This window comes from Cnephaeus nilssonii (assembly GCF_951640355.1).
Source record: "Cnephaeus nilssonii genome assembly, chromosome: 9".
Classification (NCBI taxonomy): domain Eukaryota; kingdom Metazoa; phylum Chordata; class Mammalia; order Chiroptera; family Vespertilionidae; genus Cnephaeus; species Cnephaeus nilssonii.
Genome location: NC_137080.1, coordinates 56,989,728 through 57,011,555, shown reverse-complemented (window position 1 = coordinate 57,011,555; position 21,828 = coordinate 56,989,728). Strand labels below are relative to the sequence as shown.

Sequence of the window (21,828 nt, the reverse complement as noted above, 5' to 3'; positions counted from 1 at the left end):
GGTCACATGGTTATTCTTCTTAGTATCCTCAGCCTTGTAGCCTGCCAAGAACTGTCAGAAGCAAGAGTAGGCTGTTGTTTACAGGATATAATTGGTGAAGTGCTAGTTAGAGCCCTTCACACATCTCCCCTAGAGCATTCCAAAGTACTTAAAATTCCTACCTTCAGAGCCAATGCTTTCTCTTGCTCAAATGTAAATAGCCTGAAGAGATATCATAATAAACCATTATCAGTCATCAGCAACTCAGCATGAATTGGTGTATGAAATCTTTTCTCAGATGACCAAGAAGTGAGAATTCAACCCAGAAGCTTCCACTGAAGTGGGTTGTGGGTGCTGCTGCTGCCGCTGTGAGAAGTGAAGTCTGGTGAGGTACATTTCCCCCCTCTCTCTTCACTGACCAGGAGCTTCTTAGGAGGGAGGAAGTCCTGGGATTAGAGCCATTTCAGAACTGAGCTAAAAGGATCTTCACTTGTGGGTAGGATCAACTCTAGGCAAAAGCATGAAGAGGTAGCTGTTAAGTTTTCCTAAACTTTCAATATAACAAGTGTAAGATGATTCTGGCAAAGCTCAGAGGGTATCTGGCAGTCAAAATGGTTCATCACACTTCTTTAATGCATAATGTTGGAAGGGCCTGTTTTTTGAACCAAACTACTTACTGAGGTAACTGTATTCTTGCACTCTCCACTGTTTTCCCTTTTTCCCATTTCTCTGGCCATAGGGCGGGATGAGCGGAAGGTTGGGGACATTGATCTCCATCTATTATTATTATTATTATTTTGCTTTTTGCTGAATATTTATGGGTAATGATGTGTCCTACCTACGGAAGCCCAAACCTACTGCCTGAGATCTTCTTTGGGGATGCACAGCCTACTTTGTTGAGGTGCTCCATCCCTCTATACCTCCTCTCTGCCTCCTTTCTTTCCTCCCTCCCTCTCTCCCTCCCTCATCTTTCCAATTCTTACATGACTAGAAAAACTGTTGGAAAAAGGGGAAAGAGGTAATGTCCCATCTAAACAAACCTGCCCAGACTCCCACCCCTGCCTTTCCAGAATTCACATTCATTTTGGAAGCAGTAGAGCATTGTAAATTGAAAGTACTCCATGGAGGAAACAATTACTGTGCTTGAGAACAGCCAACAAATTATAGATGGTTTCATAAATTAGATTCACCCAGAGATGTTTCAACTTCAATATTGCTCTCCCATACTGATTTATTGAACTTGTCATATTATCTCTTTGAGAAATGTATCTGTTATGAGAAAATTTTCTCTAAATAAAGAACCCTCCACTTCTTATAATAGTATTTTTATTCAACTCCTGGCTCTTTTGCCTCTACCTAAAAATATGCTCAAGCCTCTTTCCAGCCTAGAATTTTAAAAAGTTCCTTCTTAAATACTGTTTCCTACTCAAATGAATGCTCCATGTCTCTCCTTCTATTTCTTGTAAACCTCTTGAGAAAGCTCCATGTCCTAACCTCCCATTTATTTTATGTATTACCTCATTTAAATTCTAAGAACCCAATGAGGTAGGCCCTACTTATACAAAGAGAATGCTGAGGCTGAGAGAGTGTTAGTATGTCGCTCAGCAAATCAGACACAGAGTGGCAACATAGAAACTCCAGTTTCATCCTGTGGGTGCTGACGAAATCACTGCTATTTTCCATAATATGTACTGTCTCTATCAACCCACTGTAACCAATTACTACCTAATCATCATATCCAAGGGTTCATTTTCAATCTTTATCCTACTCAGTTTTCCCACAGCATTTGTCACAGTTGGACCTTGGGACCTTTCTCCATCCTCCACTTTCACAGTACTACACTCTGTTGGTGCTTCCACACTTCTAACTATTCTTTCTGACTTTGCTGATTTATCCTTCTCTTGTTCCCTCTTAAATCTTGGGCGAAGCTGAATTTTCTATTTCCTTCAAATGTCTTCCCTGGGTGATCCAATGACTCCTATATTCTCAACAATAATCTCAACTGTAATTCCAGTGTCCCTTTCTCCTAAGCTCCAGGTTAATTTCTACTTATAGGTGCCACAAACAGAAATATTCAAATCAACCTCATTATTCTTCATTCAAAGCCAGTTCCTCCCTTATTTTAAAACACTAGAGGCCTGGTGCACAAAATGTGTGCACTCGGGGGGGAGGGGTCCCTCAGCCTGGCCTGCACCCTCTCGAAGTCCGGGAGCCCTTGGGGGATGTCCGACTGACGAGGAGGCAGGAGAGGCTCCCGCCACTGCCACTGCGCTCACCATCTGTGAGCCCGGCTCAGGGCTACTGGCTGAGCAGCACTCCCCCTGTGGGAGCACACTGACCACCAGGGGGCAGATCCTGCGTTGAGCGTCTGCCCCCTGGTGGTCAGTGCACGTCTTAGTGACCAGTCATTCCACCGTTTGGTCAATTTGCATATTAGCCTTTTATTATTTGGATAGTTTATCTAAATATACAAGCTGAAGGATGGGGGGTGGTAGAGCCATTTTTTAGGTCTCTTTTTCTTTTACTCCCACATTTAATCAGCCACCATATCTTGTGTATTCAAATTTTTAAATTTGAAATTTTGTCCATTTATCTCCATGACCATTTCTGCTGCTTTAACTCAGATCCTCATACTATTTTATCTCTTTTAAAGTCAAGTATTGTGTATTATATTTTATTATATGCTCTATAATACTAGCCCAATTTTGTACATAGAAATAGATAATTAGACATTTGTTACGTGAATAGATAAATATCTACCCAACATTTGTACTTCTTGAAGACCTTATTGTCTAATATTTATATAGCACTAGCTATTTATTAGACATTATTCTAAATGCTTTAGTTATACTACTTTATTTACTCTTCACAAATTTCTTCTAAAGTAGGCACAATTATTATTCCCATTTTAGAGATGGGGAGACAGACCTAGAGAAGTGAACTGACTTGTCCAAGTTTATACAGCTGGTAAATAGCAGAGCTGGAACTGGATCACAGTTTGGCTTTAAATCCATGCTTTGTTGCACTTATGCTCCCTTTTGCTCTGTTTCTATGTATTACACTGAGATCCTAATTATCTTTCCACAATAGCTATGAAACTATAATATAAATTCACAAACTTATAGATCTGGAAATAAATTCATATTCTGAGTTTCCCCCAACCCCTCATTTTAACCTAGACCAATTCACAACCAAAATTAATTCAGAGTTTAAAGGGAAACTGGAGATTACATTAGGGTCGACTGGTCCAACAGCATGTGAGAGGCAAAATCCCAGCATGATTCCTATTACTCAAGGCAAAATTAGAGCTTGGGAGCAGGATCTGGACCCCTTGGTGAGTACTGGCCCTGCCATGTTGGATGATGGGTTACATTCAGTTGAAAAGACAAAGCTATAAGGCAGGACAAAACATAGTGTGAACTGTCGTTTAGGACAAGGGGAGTAGATGGTTTAGACCCAGTGAGTGGAGATAAAAGAGCAGTCCACATGGAGGAATGGATTAATGCCAACAAATATAAAGGGGTCAAGAATACAAAGAAACTGAGAGCCAAGGTAGGTCATGGGTGAGAGAGAGGCGGAGAGCAGACAGAACAGAATGTGTGCCAGAGACAAGCGAGCCTTCCAAACCCAGGGGAAATCATGTTAGATGTCTACACTCTGTGGTAGAGTGGAAAGATTTTTGAACTGAGTATCAGGAGACCTGCATTATAATTCAGTTCTCCCTGCAATCAGAAGTGTGATCCTGGAAAAGCTACTTAGACTAACTGAAACTCACTTTTCTCATCTATAAAATTAGACTTCAACATGATGACCTCTGATAGTTATATACTAGTAACCTTTAACAACAGTCTTAAAGTTTTTATATCATGAACTCTTATTAATAAAAAAAAAATCTAAGCCAATATCCCCATTTAGTCCCAGGGAAACATTCCAGATCCTGGCAACCTGTATGCCTCCAATGCAAAATTGTGAGTTTCTGTCAGCAGTGAACCTGCATATTCTTCAAAGGCAAGTGTCAGAATACTCTGGAGATCTCTGGAGGTGCTAAAACATCAAGGAGGCTTCTTTTAAAAAAAATATATTTTTATTGATTTCAGAGAGGAAGGGAGAGGAAGAGAGAGATAGAAACATCAATGATGAGAGGGAATCATTGATTGGCTGCCTCCTGTATGCCCCCTACTGGGAACCCAATCTGCAATCCAGGAGTGTGCCCTTGATCGGAATCGAACCTGGGATCCTTGAGTCCACAGGCCAATGCTCTATCCACTGAGCCAAACTGGCTAGGGCAAGGAGCCTTTTTATAGGGAACTATTGCCTACTCAAGAAAATGAACAAGAAGGAGAAAGACAACAACATTTGCATATAAATCGATCTATAGAGTAAATTTAATTATTATATCATTGATGTTTATAATCATGGCAAAGCCAAAATGGTCTATAAACACATCTTTGGCATTATCAGAGTTCTAACCTTGAAGTTAGACAAATTAATTAAATAATTTGACATTCAAATGACCTTAATTAGGTAAGTTCTATATGCTAAATTCCTATAAAAAGTGGCACAGGTTATAAAAATAAATGAGTAAAACTCAGTCCCTTACACAGTAGGAAAAGTGAGCATTGCATGTAAGTAACCATCAAGCAAGGTGGAAGGAGAAGATACCTAAGAAAAATACCAAGGGCCATGAAAATTCTAAGATAGAAAAATTATTTCTGCACTAAGCAATTTATTATTTCTTGTGATAATAGCTAAGTACAGGCCAAATTCCTACCCTGGAAATTTCTTTAAACGTAGTCCACTCGTGAGCCCACTAGTTGGACTATAGCAATAAGCAGACAGAGAGGTCTGAGTGAGACGTTAACTCAGTGACAACTATACTGGGCTCTAAAGACGCCCATAAACAAAGCAGAATACTTCTCTAACTCTTAATTACATTAAAAAAAAATCTAATGTCTTCTAGCCTGTTTTTAAGCCATAAACTTTTAGGAATATAAAAGCAAACATTGGAAACAAGAATCGTAAAATATTTGTATTGACAATATATTGTTGCAATTTTCTTGAGCATGAAAATATTTTCTCAATAAAGATTTTATCATAAAATGGAAACTTACGTGTTAGGTTTCTGTTTTCTTAGCCAAAATCAATTTACAATATGATTATATACATGAAGGAATTTATAACAGATACTTTAATAGAAAATCAAGTTCAGCACAACTATTGAGAATTATACTAGTAGTAAATAATACCTCATGCTCAAATAACTGGGAACTCTCTACTTTTCATATCAGGTGAAACTTGTGGTCTAATAAGCCAATTTTCTTTATTCTGTCCAAGGACTAAAAAAAGTTACAATAAATCCCTTATGATAAAATTTGTCACACTGGCCATGCAGAACATGTATTAGGCAACTCTGTAAAAACATATTTCAGTCACAACCTCCAAATTAGAATTTATATATATATTTTATGTGATCATGTGACTATACAGAGATGGTGGCTGCCTACTAGCTAAGAGGCCACAAAATGTAACCTACTTTAGAGACACCTTGATTTTAGACTTACCAGGGTCCAGAACTGTGAAAAATAAATGCATATTGTTTAAGTTGCCCAGTATCTGGTATTTTGTTATGACAATCTGAGCTAAGACATTAGCTTACAATTAAATTCAAACAGGGGTAGCTTTTGAGTCCAGTCTCTGAGGTCGGTCCTGACCTTAGGAGGGCTCTTCTTAGCGCTCTCTCTCTCTCTCTCTCTCTCTCTCTCTCTCTCTCACTGAATCTCTCTAGTGAACTGACTGGCCTGTGGTCCTGCTATTATTTTTGAGTAACACTTAGTTTAATAAAGTGTTAATTTTTAAAATGTATACAAACCAATTAAGAAAATTTAAAAAACCAATTGGAACAAAATGGGGGCTAAAAAGTGAACAAGTGGATTTTTAAAGGAAATATAAATGATTTTTAAACATATAAAAGATTGTCAACCTGACTTAGAATTTTTAAAAAGAAAGTATACAAAAATTACGTTTTCATGTGCAAGGTTAGCAAAGATAAAAAATTGATACCATAATCCCAACATTGCTGGTAGTAATATAAATTGTTACAATAATCTCTGAACAGTGCTTTGTCAATAATGCCTATCAAAATTGCAAAAGTCCATATCCTAAAACCACTTCTAAGGATTCATCCTAGAGACATACTGGCATATGTGGAAGATGACATATGTCCTCATTAGTAATTACCGCACTGTTTGTAATAGCAAAAAGCTGAAAACCTTCCAATAGGGGGCTGTTTAAATAAATTGTGGTATATCCGTTTGTGGCAGATTACGTCAATAGCCCCATTTCTTCCGAGTTTCCCCTATACAAGCCCATTGCCATGTGCCCTGTCATTTTGCGGTGCTCTTCCATTGTGATGGGGTGTAATTCCCAGCTCCTTGGCTTTAGCATCTAATTTGCTTTGGCTGACATGACAGCACATTGACAAATGTGATACAAGCAGAATTTTAAAGGGAACTTACATGGATTCAGCCCGCTCGCCCTTGTGCTTCTACTGTTGTCATGAGAAGAACATGCCAAGGCTCTTCCACTGGTCTTGGGAGGAAGACAATAGCCATTGGGAGCAGAACTGTTTTCAGATAAGCCCAACCTAGAGGAGAACACACCAGTCAATTCACAGAAGGATGAGCAAGCCCAGATTAGCAGAGTTTGCCAACCAAATTATTCAATCAGGTTATTCAATCCTCAACCAATTTACAAATGCATAAGCTATACTTATAAAGAATTGTTGTTCTGAGTCAGAGTTTAGAGGTGGTTTATTGCACAGCAATAGATAGCTAAATACACTAATGCAATGAATACCGTCTACCAATAAAAGAGTTCTTTATTATGCTATTAAGGAATAATCTCTGAGCTTTATAGTTCAGTTAAATAAAATGAAGAACACTGTATAGTGTTTAATTATTTGTGAAAATAAATTTGCATACATGTGTATAAGATATAATTGGAAAGCTACAGACAGAAACCTGATAAAAGTTGGTTGTCTATGGACAGGTTACCTGGAGAGCTGAGGGACAGGAGTGGAAAGAGATGTTTTCTTTGTATACCTTTCTGTCACTTTTGAATTTTCAACGATTTAAATGCGTTGTATATTGAAAAAATAAATAAATTAAACTAGTTTAAAGACTCAGGCTATCCACAGCACTCTAAATTCTTCTAGCATCTAATAGAGAAGAAAAATTCTAAAATCAGTTAGATTTTTCTTCCTTCCCAAGTGACAATTTTTTGCTTGGATGATTGTAGGATTCCTTACTTTTCCCTTGAATTGGGAGTTTCAACAATATTTGTCTAGGTGTGCAACTATAATTTGTTATTATTTCTTGGTAGCTAGAATATATATGGAAAGAACCCTTAAAACTCAATCATAAGAAAACAAACAGTCCAATTTTAAAAAATGGGCAAATGAATTGATCAGATGTTTCATGAAAGAATATAAACAAATGGCAAATAAGAACACTAAAAGGTGCTCAATGTCACTGATCAATTAAAAGCACAATGAGATACTACTGCACACCTTTTAGACATCTACAATTAATAAGTTTAACCATATCAAGTATTGGAAGGATGTGGAGCAACCAAAACTCTTTTTCACTGCTGGAGGTAATGTAAAATGGTACAAACCACTTTGGAGAACAGTTTGACAATTCTTAAAAAAGTTAAAAATGAATCTAGCATGTGTCTGAACCATTCCACCTCTTGGTATTTATCCAAGAGAAATGAAAGCATATGATCACACAAAGGCTTGAACATGAATGTTTATCGCACCTTTATATGTGATAGCCCCAAACTGGAAACAGTCCAAATGTCCATCAACAGGAAAAGGAATAAACAAAATTTCCTATATTCAGACCATGGAATATTACTCAGCAAAAAATGGGAATAAATTGCTGATACTCATAACAACATGAATAAATCTCAAATTAACTGTGCTGAGTGAAGAGAGCCAGATAAAAAAAGAGCACCTACTGCATGGTTCCATTTATACAATATCTAGAAAATTCAAACTAATATATAGGGACAGAAATAAAATTAATTGTTGCCTGAGGGAACATGGATGGAGGGATTATAAAAGGCCATGAGGAAACTTTTGAGGGTGATGAATATGTTCATTTTCTTGACTGTAATGATTGTTTCAAGGGTGTATACAAAAGTCAAAACTTGTTAAGCTGTACCCTTAAATTACATGCAAAAAAAACTAAAAAAGAAATCAAATGTTAGAATGTGTAAAGTTGAGTAGTAGGTGCATAGATTTTCGTTACACCATTCTTTTTTGTTGAGTATGTGTTTTTTATTTTTAATAGCAAAATATTTTAATTAGCCCTGGCTGCTTTGCTCAGTGGTTAGAGTGTCTACCTGTGGACCTAAGGGTCACAGGTTCAATTCTTGGTCAAGGGCACATACCTGGGTTGCAGGTTTGATCCCTGGCCCTGGTTGGGGCATGTGCAGGAGGCAGCTAATCAATGTGTCTCTCTCACATGGATCTCTCTCTCTCTCTCTCTCTCTCTCTCTCTCTCTCTCTCTCCCTTTAACTCCCTTCTTCCTTTCACTCTCTCTAAAAAATCAATGGAAAAAATATCCTCGGGTGAGAATTTAAAAACATATATATTTTAATTAAACAAAAAATTAAAACTATATTTCCCACCCTTGAGTTAAACTAGCAGAAACAATACGTTTCCATGAAATCAGAGCCGTTGTCTTCAGTTTTCAGTATACTGCCTAGAAGCACTCATTATACACTCCAAATTATTTATCCAATAAATAATACATACATCCTAATGTATGTATAACTAGTGCTTATTTTGTTAAAGAAGCTTCCAATTCTTTATGTTAAACCCTAAAAGTTATGGAACAATTTTAGAGTGATTGCCCATATTGTGGAGGCTGGCTGCTGAGATGATCAGAAACCTCTATAATATAAAGTAATCATCACCTTATCCTCAAAGGATACACTCCAAGACCCCCAGTAAATGTCTAAAACCACAGATAGCACCAAACCCCATATATACTATGCTTTTTTCCTATACATATATACCCATGATAAAGTTAAATTGATAAATTAGACAATTTCCTGGATAGAAAATTTGTTCTTACCGTAGATCTCAGCAACCTCAGCATATGATTCTTTTTCTTTTATGAAGTCAAGAACTTTCACCTTTTCACTTAAAGGAAGCACCTTACAGCTTCTTTGTGGCATATCCGAATTGCCAGCATTGTGCGTTGGGGTCATTATTTAAGTAAAATAAGGATCACTTGAACAAGTATTTGAATACCTCAGTAGTTGATCTGATAATGGAGATAGCTACTGAGACGGCTACTAAGTGACTAACTGGCTGGCAGCATACACAGCACCAGGAGACTGAACAAAGGAATGATTCACATCCCCAGCGGGTTGGAGCAGAACAATGCGAGATTTCATCACGTTGCTCAGTATAGCACACAATTTAAAACTTATTAATTATTTATTTCTGAAAATTTTCATTTTATATTGGACCATGGTTAACCGCAGGTAACTGAAACTCTGGAAAGAGAAACCACAAATAAGGGGCACTTTGATTTCAGGCAGCTTGCCCCAGCAAAGCCCTATTGGTTGTTTGCAGGTGGCGCCTGTCTGATTATTGAACACTTATTGGTCAGTGTCTGTGCCACACTAGTTGTAAACTATTTTGAATATCACTCCTTTGCAAATGTCATCCCATCAATATTTCTTGGGTTCCAGTACCCGCTGATGCCACGCATTCCTTCAGTAGGCTTTTGTTCAAATTCAGTATAGGCATTCTTTGGCATGCACTCTGCACCCAACTCCTTTATCCTACCGTCACTCACATTGTTCAGGCCACATGATTTGACGCTGGCTTGATTTTGTATTCCTAAACTCTTTAACTTCCATTTTTGTTCACAACCAAGGTAATGTGATAAATTTCTATTAAAATATACGTATTATTTTCATCCTCTCTTCCTGGGCTTTTATAAGGGGATCTAAAACAAACTTTAAAAATATTCATTTATTGGCTTTGAATATTTTAAGAAGTGCTAGCAGGAAACTTATTGACCTATGTACTTTAGCTTGCTGGATAAGACTTACAAAACAGATTAGAGAAGCCTGGGTCATGATTCCAAGCTTTGGTCCATGTTCATCCGCTTAACCTCTGCCATGGACATGTAATAGATTGCTTGTCAATGTGCCAGGATTAGAAAAATTCCACCCCTCCCCTTTACTCCTTTATTTTCAGCTTTTAATATTAGGTTTAATGTTTTAAAATATTTTTAAAACCATTTTTTATTTTTTAATTACAGTTGACATATAATGTTATATTAGTTTCAGGTGTACACAATAGTGACTAGACATTAAATGATCACTGCAATAAATCTCATACCCATTTGACATGATAAATAGTTATTAGAATAATATTGACTATATTCCCTATGTTGTACTTAACATCCCCATGACTATTCTGTAACATCCAATTTGTACTTCTTTTTTTAAAAAAATATATTTTATTCATTTTTTACAGAGAGGAAGAGAGAGGGATAGAGAGTTAGAAACATCGATGAGAGAGAAACATCGATCAGCTGCCTCTTGCACACCCCCTACTGGGGATGTGCCCGCAACCAAGGTACATGCCCTTGACCAGAATCGAACCCGGGACCCTTGAGTCCGCAGGCCGACGCTCTATCCACTGAGCCAAACCGGTTTCGGCCAATTTGTACTTCTTAATCCCCTCACCTTTTCACCCATTTAAAATTATAAATGTTTATATTCTGAACTCCATACTGAATAAATCACCAAAATGTATAGATTCTATCTCTTAAATATCTGTATAGGTGGTTTTCGACCTTTTAAAAACCAATGTTTCCTTTTTAAAACAAATATTTTATAAAGTCCCCTCTTTATATAAAACATACATTTACACATAAAGTTTAAAATATGTATTTATTAACTATAATATAAAGGAAAAATAAAAACAGAATTAAATATTAAGTAATATGTAGTATAACATATAAACGTTTCAGCATAACTATAGAAGACCCAGTGAGATGATAATATAATTTCACCTACTTATAAATAGGCTAGGGTTTAAGAAAAATTAGACAAATATTCAAGTGAATATTGAAGATAATGTTTCTTTATAGTAGACATTTTGAAATGAGAATCACTGTAAATGCAATAACTGCACATGAAAACAGATATAGTTGGGTTGTATTACTGATTCAGATAGGATGAGTGACATAGCTATTAGAGATAAAATGTTGGTAAAGGTGCAAACAAAACTATATATTCTTCCTTCAATGATCCTGGTAGCCACATTTCTGGAAAATTCAATATTTACTAAAACCATACAATAAGTATTTGTAGTTTAAAAGTAAAATGAAGTTCTATATCGGTTGAGATTATTATAATCAAGTTTTACATCTATAAGAATGTCTAGATGGATGTTTAAAAGTCACGTGGGGAGCAGAATTTTTTATTGTATGCTATATCCCCTAATTACAGCATGTCTAATATCCTGGCTTCTACACACTAAATGCCAGTAGCTCTCCCTAATCATTGTGACAGAAAAATGCCTCCACGAATATTAAAATGCCCACTAGGGGCAGTGTCACCCTGTTGAGAACCACTGATCTATATAATGTGGTCCTACCTTGACAATCTTTTGCAGCTGCTTTAGTTTGGTTCTTCAACATCTGTCACTTAGTCAACTTTTCTGCCTGTCTTTAGTCTTCTCTGCCTATAATTCACCCCCAAAACAGATAGCAAAGGTGTTCTTTCTAATATGCCCACCTGATCATGTCATTCTCTATGAACGTCTTCAGAGGCTCCCAGGCACTCTAGGACGAAATCAAACTTTTTAGCATGGAAAGCAGTAGCTGATCCCACCCTATTTCAGATCTGTCCGTTACCATTCCTTCCAGTGTGTGCTGTGCTCTTCCCCACTTAGCGTACAGAGCTGAACAAGTCTCTGTCTTCTCACCAACTTGCCGATCTTTTTTTTTTTTTTTTAATCTGGCAAGTTCTTGATAAGAATTCAAATGCAGTCAAGCATTACTTCCACAATGATGCCTTCTCCAGACAGTTTCCCACCCCTCCTTTGGCCCCTGCACATACCATATGTTTTATGACGGTTAGAGGATCTGCCTCTGAGTTCTCTGATGGCAGGACTTTTTATCTTATGTACTTTTGTATCCTGAGGACATCAAATAGGTGAAGGGCAAATGGTAAGGTCTTGAAATGTTGAACACTTAAAATTGAATGGTCCTTTAATGTTAGCTATTTGGAAAGTTCTGCCAATTGTTTTTCCTTACCTTTTAATATTCTCTCATCCTTTAAGAATCACATATATCCACCCACTTTAACCTCTCCAGTCTGTTATTGCCTTTATTTATTTATTTTCAACCCTCACCTGAGGATATTTTCCATTGATTTTTTTAGAGAGAGTGGGAGAGAGAGGGAAAGACAGAGAGAAATATCAATGTGAGAGAGACACATCGATTGGTTGCCTCTTGCATGCGCCCTGACCAGGGCCCGGGCAGCTTAGGAGCCTGCAATGAGGTATGTGCCCTTGACCAGAATCAAACCCAGGCTGAGGCTCTATCCACTGAGCCAAATCGGCTAGGACTGTATAGCCTTTTAGCTTTGTTCTTTCTTTAGTACTTATTTAATCTCCAGTGAATTTTGAAATATCTTTGTTATAGTTTTCTTCTACTCCCATTGTACTGACTCATGAAACAAATGTTTTTGACCCATTCCCTAATATATATTTTACTTAATTTAATTTATATATCTCAGACAAGAAGCCTATTTCTTTCAAAAGTTATTTGAAATCAACTCGTGAGAATTTCTTTTTAATCATTAACAAATTTTAAAATTTATTTTTCCATGAATATGTGTACAAAATAATATACTGTATATGTAACTGTTTTGTTTTTTTTCTCTCTCCCTGAATCAACCCTCAACTTGATTGTTCTGGTTGTAGGTGTTGGTCCATGGTTTTATGACATATGTGCTTGATGTTCACCAATACTTGATTTTGTTTTAGATATCTTTCAGATTTCAGAGTGTTAGCCTTCATTAATTCCTCTGCTAATTTAAGTCAAACACCAATATTAACTAGTCTTAAATAATGCTGGATCACATCGCTTCTCTCTGCTAGTTACCATGAGGGTGGCCATAATCACTCATCTTTTAAAAATATACTACATTATTTCTTGCCTTCCCAGGACTTAGCAGCAATATTTCAATAATTTATTAATGAATTTCCTTTGGGTCATTAGAACAAAAATGGTTCCTGTAGGAAAAGAAATCTGCTAAATAAATGATAGTGCAGAGACATTTTCCTGGAGTCTACAAAGTGACCAATTGAAATACACTAACTTGATTCTTCTCCATCTGGGTTTTCAGATCCTTCTTTCTTTTCATTTCGGAATGGAAGAATAAATGATGGAAACTGTGCTCAGAAATCCTATCCTGCTTCAGAGCATGTAAATAGCATCATGAGCAAAAATTTTCAAGCTGTCAAGAGTAAGGCAATTATAGGATAATTAAATGCTTATGACAATCAAAATAGAATCAATCCTAGTAAGCTTTTCTCAGTTGAAGGAAACTTCTTTAAAAAGTACTTACTGATCTGTCTTTCAGTAGGGCAGTTAAAAAAAATGTGGTATAACAATCTACAGTAAGGAATATTTTGCAGTCTTTAATAAAGAAGAAAACATACCTATATGTATGGACATAAAAGAATATATGGTTGTTTTAAAGTCAGAAAAGTCATGGAAAATTCTATGATCCCATTCATATAAAAACAGCACAAACAGAAGTTAAAATATATTCATAGAGGAGATTGGAAAGGTGCACACACATGAAACTGCACTCACTGTTCTGCATTGAAGGCTTTTGTTTCTGTGGTTGTTCCACCAGGTGATGAAGTCCTTTATTGCCAGATTTAATAAAGGATGACCAGTTCAATTAAAATTTCATGTAAACAATGAATTATTTTAGTATTAAGTACATCCCAAATATGGCACGGGACATATTTACACTAAAAAAAATATTTATTGTTTAACTGAAATTCAAATTTAATTGAGGATCCTGAAATTTTACTTGCTAAATCTCACAATTGTATTTAAGGAGACCATAAACGATTCATCCTTGTACTATTATTACCAGCACAGCTAGTTACAGAGATAGAGCGGGTATACAATAAATGGTGAGAATAACTAAGGAGAGCACAATAATAACAGATAGTCTTGCTAAGTGTGCTCCATACTTTATCTTAACTCTCATGGAAATGCCCCCAAGTTTTACTAGTGTTCTTATTTTACAGATTAAGAAACAGAGGTATGCAGAAGTCACACAATGAGTGGTAGAGTGAGAAGTGACCCAGTTTCTGGGTCCTGGTTCAGCAGTCATAGTCAACGGCCAGCTGCAGGGAGGGAGAGGAAGAAAAGGGGGGAAAGAGCCAGGGATGAGGCTTTGGAGTAGCAGAGTAGGGCTCTGCACAAACGCCTTAGCCTTGCCTAGACGTGGAGTGTGGGATATACAGGAAAGGCAGGCAAATCTGGGCCTGGTCCCCACCTCCAGCATTCACTGGAAAAAGTTACAGTAGTCCCCCCTTATCTACAGTTTCCCTTTCCAAGGTTTCAGTTACTCATGGCAACTCAGGTCGGAAAATACTAAATAGAAAATTCCAGAGACAAATAATTCATAAGTTTTAAATTGTGTGCCTGTTCAGAATGATAAAATCTCACACCATCCTGCCAAGAACCATCCCTTTGTCAATGCTCCCTACGCTCCCCGCCCCTTAGTCAGTTAGTAGCCATCTTGGTTTTCAGATCATTGTCACGATATTGAAGTGCTTGTGTTCAGGCAACTCTTACTTTATTTCAGAATGGCCCTAAAGTGCCACAGTAGCAAGGCTGGCAATTCCGATGTGCCGAAGAGGAACTGTAGAGTGCTTCCTTTAGGTGAAAAGGTGCGTATAGTACAATAAAATATTTTGAGAGAGACCACATTCACATAAATCTTATTACAGTATAGTTTTATAATTGTTCTATTATTATTAATCTCTTATTGTGCCTGATTTGTAAATTAAACCTTATCATGTATAGGAAATAAACAGTATATGAGGGGTTAGGTATTGTCCTCGGTTTCGGGCATTTACCTGCTTGGAATGTATCCCCAGCAGATAAGGGGGAACTACACTATATTATTTATTTTTGCCTCAATTTTCTCGGGTGTAAAACTGGAGTGAGAGTGCCTCCCTGAGAACTGATGTGCAGAGTAAATAATATAATTTCTATAAAGTGATCAGCATAGGGTTTGGCAAGTAAAAGATAGTTAATGTTCAAGATTACAGAGTTTTCATTTGTAGAACAGGTTAACACCATTAGTAGCAACAAGATAATAATACTAATTATATCTATATTGCTGAGTTGATTTGAGGATCAGATGAAAATAGATAGAATCTTTCTAAATTGTAAAGTGCTTCTCATTCTTAACAGAGAAACTGCTCTTTAGATCAGAACCAGAATATCATGCCAGAGCATTACTACAGTTCCTCCCACCACCCCCGAAGTAATTAATTTTGTTTTAAAATTTATCATAGAGTACACAGGACTCTTTTGTTTTGGTGTACATAGATCTATGAATTTTAACCCATGTATTGATTTACATAACCACCACTACAGCTGGCATACAGAACACAACTACAGCTTTTGAGACTCTTTTTTCAAAGTGTTTCATATTCAGGTTGAAAAACACCTTTAAAAATAAGAAAGGGGGATTTAGATAAACGTGATGAAGACGCAAATGAACAAAACTGACATTTTGCTCAAATATCTGCAACCTCCAAACCCTCTCCTGTCTAGGCCATTTTTTGCTATCTCTTGTCACAAAAGTAGTCAGGAATGGACTTGAGAGTACAATACGTGTACAAACTGCAGCATTCCTTACCTGATCATTTTATTACCAGATCTTAATTCCGCAACTGTTTTCTAATTCCCACTTTTCTCTCCAAAATGAAGAAACCTGAACTAACTAACCAGCACCTTCTCACCCTTTCACGGAAAGTATTTGCTTGGGACAAAGGGGAGACAGTTACTGACAGAGCCAGGACAGAGCTTTCAGGGCCCAAACCTCTCCAATATAACATCCTCCCAGTAAGTAGTCATTCAATCTATTCCCTTCTCCAACTCCAACCTCTGTACCCCCTCCCCTGCCCAGCACCCCCAAGGGCAACAGACTTCAGGCCGAGCTTCAGATCTCCCTGGGCGGCCTCCCCCCCACCCCCCACCCAGGGAACTCTCCTAGCTTTAGTGACTGGCACTGACACACCGCAGCCACATCTGGTGAGAGGGGGCGGGTCCGCTTTCCTGGTGAATCACGACGTTGCTATTTGCCTTTTGTCTCTAGGATGCTTTGGCTGCCTTTTCTTCCCTCTGCTTTCAATTTTCGAGGAGAAAAGCTAATGAATCAAGAATGAATCTCCTCTCCACTAATCTCCCCCCCCCCTTCTTTCTTAAAGTTGGCTCTCTCTCTCTCATTACAAGTTCCATAACCGTTCACGCGGGATGGGTGGGGACGCATGCATTACACCTAAATCAGAAGTTGGCATCTAAGGTGTCACTGGGACGGGAAGATTTTCTGACGCTCCCTTGCAGTTTGCTGGGCGTTCAGCTGCGGCCGCTGTGCCTTCTCCGCTCCTTTCTCTACGCTGCTGCTGCTTCACGCCGCTCTGTCACGCCTGAACCTACCTCGTTACTGCCCTGGGTACCCGAATCTGGGTGAATTCCACGAGATTCGTTCGCGGTTTTGTTCCAGTCCAAGGTAAATACCGTATGCAAAATAAGGAACCACCAAAGGATGCCGAGGAGGGGGGAGAGAGGGATTCCCTCATCTTTTCCCGCACATCCCTCGTTAATTTCCACCGGGAGGAGGCGCGGAGCCCAGATCCCCCCCCCAGTCCCTTTTCCTAAATCTCCCAGCCAAGGTCTACAGAGGGTGGCCGCGCGGCGGGAGGAGTCCCCGCACCGGCCCGGCCCTCCCCCGCCCCCCGGGTTGGTTTTTCCCAGCGGCGGAGGTTGGGCCAGGGGCTGGGGTGCGAGCGGGAGTCGGCACTCGCAGCTCGGAGCCGGAAAGTCGCCGCGACTCCGGTGGGACTCGGAGTTGCCTCGGGAGCTGGCGGGCGCGGAGGTGAGCGGCTGGGAGCCGGCCGCGCGCGCGAGAACCGGGAGGCGGCGCCGCTCCTCCCCATCTCCCGGCGCGAGAGGAGCGTAGGTCCCGGCTTTCGCCGCCGCTTTGTTCGCGGCCTTTCCCCTCCCCTTTGGAGAAGACTCGAACCCTCTCCGGGACCCGAGGGGCTGGCGGAGGCGCGGGCTGCGGGGGGAGGAGGGAACAGCTGGACCGGGGGGGCGGGGGGGCTCATCCCCGGGAGGGCCTAAGGCAGATCAGACGACTCTTGGCAACCTGAAACTTCCCTCTCATCCTAACCTGGACCGGGAGGAGAAGTCCGCGCGGGGGCGGAGACCCGGAAGGCAGGTCGTCCGCGGAGGAGGGGGGAGTGAGTGAGAAGTTTGGTCGGGAAGGCGCTGGGGAGTAAGCAAGAAGTTACGCACGAGGCACCGGTCTGTTCGCGAAAGGAGGAGGGCGGGAGGCTGGAAAGATATAAATATCTATAGCTTGGGCCCGGGCGGGAGGAAGACTTCATGCTCCTGTCTCGGGATGCGCGCCCCTCTCCTGGGTAAGGATGTGCTTGGGACTTGGTGGGACGGAGGGTGGCGGGCGGGGGGCGGGGGGGAGGAGGGGCCCTCCCGGGGTTTGGGAGGGAGGTCCCGGGGACAGGGTGGGACCACTGGACTTGGACAGACCGGTTCCTGCCCTCGGAAAGCCGCGGCGGGTGCCGCTCCTCACGCTTCTCTCCCGCTTGTCCCAGGTCCTGCAGCGGATCCGGCGTGAGGCGCCCACCCAAGAGGCGAGAGGGGCCACGCAGGGGCGGCGGCGGGAAGAGGAGCGAGCGTTGGGCGTCCGGACCCGCTGTGCGTACTTCCTAGTGGCCAGGGGCGGGGGGATCGCCCCGGGAGGGGGACGCCCGTGGCCAGGGGGCGCTAGCCAAGTTCCGGTTGCGGCGTCCCTCCTCCGCCCCCAGGCGAGGAAAGTTTTCTCCAGAAGCTCCCTGCGGACCCGCGCCCTCGGGGGGGCCCAGCTTTCGAGCCTTCGGAGCGGGCGCCGTCCCAGGCCAGCTCCGGGGACACCCGTGCCGTGATGCCTGGAGGTTGCGCCCGCGGCCCCGCCGCCGCCGGGGACGCTTGGCTGCGGCTCGCGCGGCTGGCGCTGGTCCTGCTGGGCTGGGTCTCCTCCTCGTCGCTCCCCTCCTCGGCGACCTCGTCCGCCTCCTCGGCGCCCTTCGCGGCGGCGTCCGCTCAGCCCCCGCTGCCGGGCCAGTGCCCCCCGCCATGCGAGTGCTCCGAAGCGGCGCGCACCGTCAAGTGCGTGAATCGCAACCTGACCGAGGTGCCCGCGGACCTGCCCCCTTACGTGCGCACCCTCTTCCTCACCGGCAACCAGCTGGCCGTGCTCCCCGCCGGCGCCTTCTCCCGCCTCCCGCCGCTGGCCGAGCTGGCCGCGCTCAACCTCAGCGGCAGCCGCCTGGAGGAGGTGCGCGCCGGAGCCTTCGAGCATCTGCCCAGCCTGCGCCAGCTCGACCTCAGCCACAACCCGCTGGCCTCTCTCAGCCCTTTCGCTTTCTCGGGCATCAACGCCAGCGTCTCGCCCCCCAGCCCCCTGGCGGAACTGTTCCTGAACCGCATCGTGCCCCCCGATGACGACGAGCGGCACACCAACCGGAGCTTCGAGGCTATGGTGGCGGCTGCCCTGCGAGCTGGCCAGGCGCTGCGCGGGCTCCGCCGCCTGGAGCTGACCAGCAACTGCCTTGTCTACCTTCCCCAAGACGTGCTGGCCCAGCTGCCGAGCCTCAGGCACCTGGACCTGCGCAACAACTCGCTGGTGAGCCTGACTTACCTGTCCTTCCGCAACCTGACACACCTGGAAAGCCTCCACTTGGAAGACAATGCCCTCAAGGCCCTTCACAATGGCACCCTGGCCGAGTGGCAAGGCCTCCCCCAAGTCAGGGTCTTCCTGGACAACAATCCCTGGGTCTGCGACTGCCACATGGTGGACATGGTGGCCTGGCTCAAGGAGACAGAGATCGTGCAGGGAAAAGCCAGGCTCACCTGTGCGTTCCCGGAAAAAATGAGGAATCGGGTCCTCCTGGAACTCAACAGCTCCGACCTGGACTGTGATCCTATCCTCCCTCCGTCCCTGCAGACTTCTTATGTCTTCCTAGGTATTGTTTTAGCCCTGATCGGTGCCATTTTCCTACTGGTTTTGTATTTGAACCGGAAGGGGATAAAAAAGTGGATGCATAACATCAGAGATGCCTGCAGGGATCACATGGAAGGTTATCATTACAGATATGAAATCAATGCGGACCCCAGGTTAACCAACCTCAGTTCTAATTCGGATGTCTGAGGAACGTTCGAGGCCAGAACAAGGACGACTATGCATGAGATGTAGACTTAATTAAGCTTTACCCTGTCCTAGGCTTGCTCCACCTCCACCCTACACTGTAGATACCACCGGCCTTGAACTGAAAGCAGTGAAGGGGATTTGCTCCCGTGTCATGTAAAGTGTCTTGGTGTGGTCCGTTAATGTAAGATGATGATGAACAATTTCATAGTCTTTAACCCTCTTCCCTTTCTTGGAACTCAACATGTATGGAGGGACTTCTCAAGTTTCAGCATGAACATGGACTCCTGGCTGTCTGTTTCTTTTAGTACGAAGTGTAACAAATGTACCAATACAGATAGCATTCAACAAAAGCTGCCTCAACTTTTTCAGAAAAAAATATTCTATTCCTAAGTATCAGTTTTATTCTCATGTACTTAAATTGTGAAGAAAATGATTGCATTCCATAAACTGCCTGCAGACCTTAGCAAGCTCTTCAAAGTAACTCCATAGTATACAGGAGCACCTGCATCCGAGAGCATGCTTATATTTTACTGTTCTGCATATTACAAAAAAATAACTTGCAACTTCAGATAACTTCTTTGAGAAAGTAAATTACTTTTTTGATTGCAGTTTATATGAAACTATATGCAAGTGGTTTTATAAACTGCATCGAGATCCAACAGGCTAAATTGTTAAAAAATTCAATAAAGATTCTTAAAAGAATTACAGTTGTGTTCAAGTTTGCTATTTGAAATAAAGGATTAGGGACAATGTTACTGAGTGGTCTTGGTTCCAGTGATAATTAAGGTATTATAGTTGAGAATGAAACTGGAGCAATATCTTACATAAGTAAGACTTTGGAGATAATTTTGAGATGGTGGATCCTTTCAGGATTTAAATAGAGAATTTGAATATTCATGTGAAAAGACTTATGGTCCCAAAATTAATGCTATTTCAGAAACAATTGTGGAGAGCATTATAAAGTTGGTGAGAAGGAACAGTTCTGTATAATAAACAGTTCACAGTTTGGGACTTTTTCCAGAGTAAGTTTTTAGGATAGAACAAAATTACTTAATAAACCTCCCCATATGAAATTTGGGTGTTTAGAATATGAAACAAATACAATACAAATAAATGTATGAAAAGTAAATGTTTTAAAGATAGAATATTCTAAAATCAAAGACTTTAAAATAAATTTATTTTTTTTAAGATCATAATGTAAATTATAATTTAGATTTTTTTGAGAATATTTAAAAATATATTTGGATAATTGTTCTGTATTTTTTAAAATATATTTTTATTGATTTCAGAGAGGAAGGGAGAGGGAAAGAGAAATAGAAACATTAATGATGAGAGAGAATCATTGACTGGCTGCCTCCACACTGGGGATCAAGCCCACAACCCGGACATATGCCCTGACCAAGAATCAAACTGTGACCTCCTGGTTCATAGGTTGACACTCAACCACTGAGACACGCCAGCTGGGCTGGATAATTTTATCAGAGACCCTGCTAAATATGTTTTAAACATTGTTATGATAGAATATGCATTTGAGGAAAAAACCTGAGATAAATGTCTACATGCACAAACAAGTGTCTCAACTAATAATCATAGGTTCCTGTGTTCAATTCAGTTTTTAAGAATTTGGGGATATTTTTATTTTAGCTAAGCTCTATGTTGGTATATACATCTTTGTGAAAAATAAAGCACATTTAGGTGTAAATAAAGCAATCAGTGAATCAATTGATATTCTCAATAGGCAACATTTTTTTCACAGTTATTTTCCAATTAAGCTTAAAAATAAATTCTGTTCATCTCCAAGCTGTTCTATAAAGTGACTTAAATTTAATTTAGCCATTATTGTTTAACTTAAAGTGTAATGAACTTGCATCAGTATGTCTTAGGATCTTTTTTTTGTTGTTGTTCTGTAGTATTTTATATTTGAAATATTATTTTCATAAGTGAAAAAGGATTAGATAGTACTTTGGGTTCTAGAAATCTTTGCCTAGTCCTCTTTTGAGTTAAATTCAAAAGTTTTCAAAATAGGGCAAAAAAACAGTAATCTGTTCCTTGTGTAGATTAGACTAAATAGTTAGAATATGATGTTTTAACTATATTAACTTTAATAAGGTTTATCTTATGAAATATTATAGAATTCATTTTTTATGGTTATACTTGAAATCCTATAATTACCTGAGAAAAGTTTAAATATATGGTACTTAAAATTCCATTAAACATTTTAAGTTTTCATCAGGAATTCATAAACTAGCTGGCTGCCATTCCAAAGAATGATGAAG

General features: G+C 40.6%; 1 protein-coding gene across 5 annotated transcripts; it reads left to right on the top strand.

Moving 5' to 3' along the window:
- Positions 1-314: 314 nt before the first annotated feature.
- TPBG (trophoblast glycoprotein) lies at positions 315-21,286 on the top strand. Of its 5 annotated transcripts, XM_079781053.1 has the most exons (3): positions 315-369; positions 14,915-14,999; positions 17,958-21,286. In XM_079781053.1, exon 3 carries the CDS (start codon positions 18,287-18,289, stop codon positions 19,550-19,552), a length of 1,266 nt encoding a protein of 421 aa, XP_079637179.1. In that variant the 5' UTR covers positions 315-369; positions 14,915-14,999; positions 17,958-18,286; the 3' UTR covers positions 19,553-21,286. The 5 variants fall into 5 exon arrangements, with proteins under 5 accessions (XP_079637179.1, XP_079637181.1, XP_079637177.1 ...); XM_079781055.1 differs by lacking the exons at positions 315-369; positions 14,915-14,999 and adding an exon at positions 16,609-16,852; XM_079781051.1 differs by lacking the exons at positions 315-369; positions 14,915-14,999 and adding an exon at positions 17,047-17,218.
- Positions 21,287-21,828: the final 542 nt, after the last annotated feature.

What these genes read in the sequence shown, in the direction of transcription:
- TPBG (XM_079781053.1), top strand. Translation starts at nt 18,287, where the DNA reads ATGCCTGGAGGTTGCGCCCGCGGCCCCGCCGCCGCCGGGGACGCTTGG.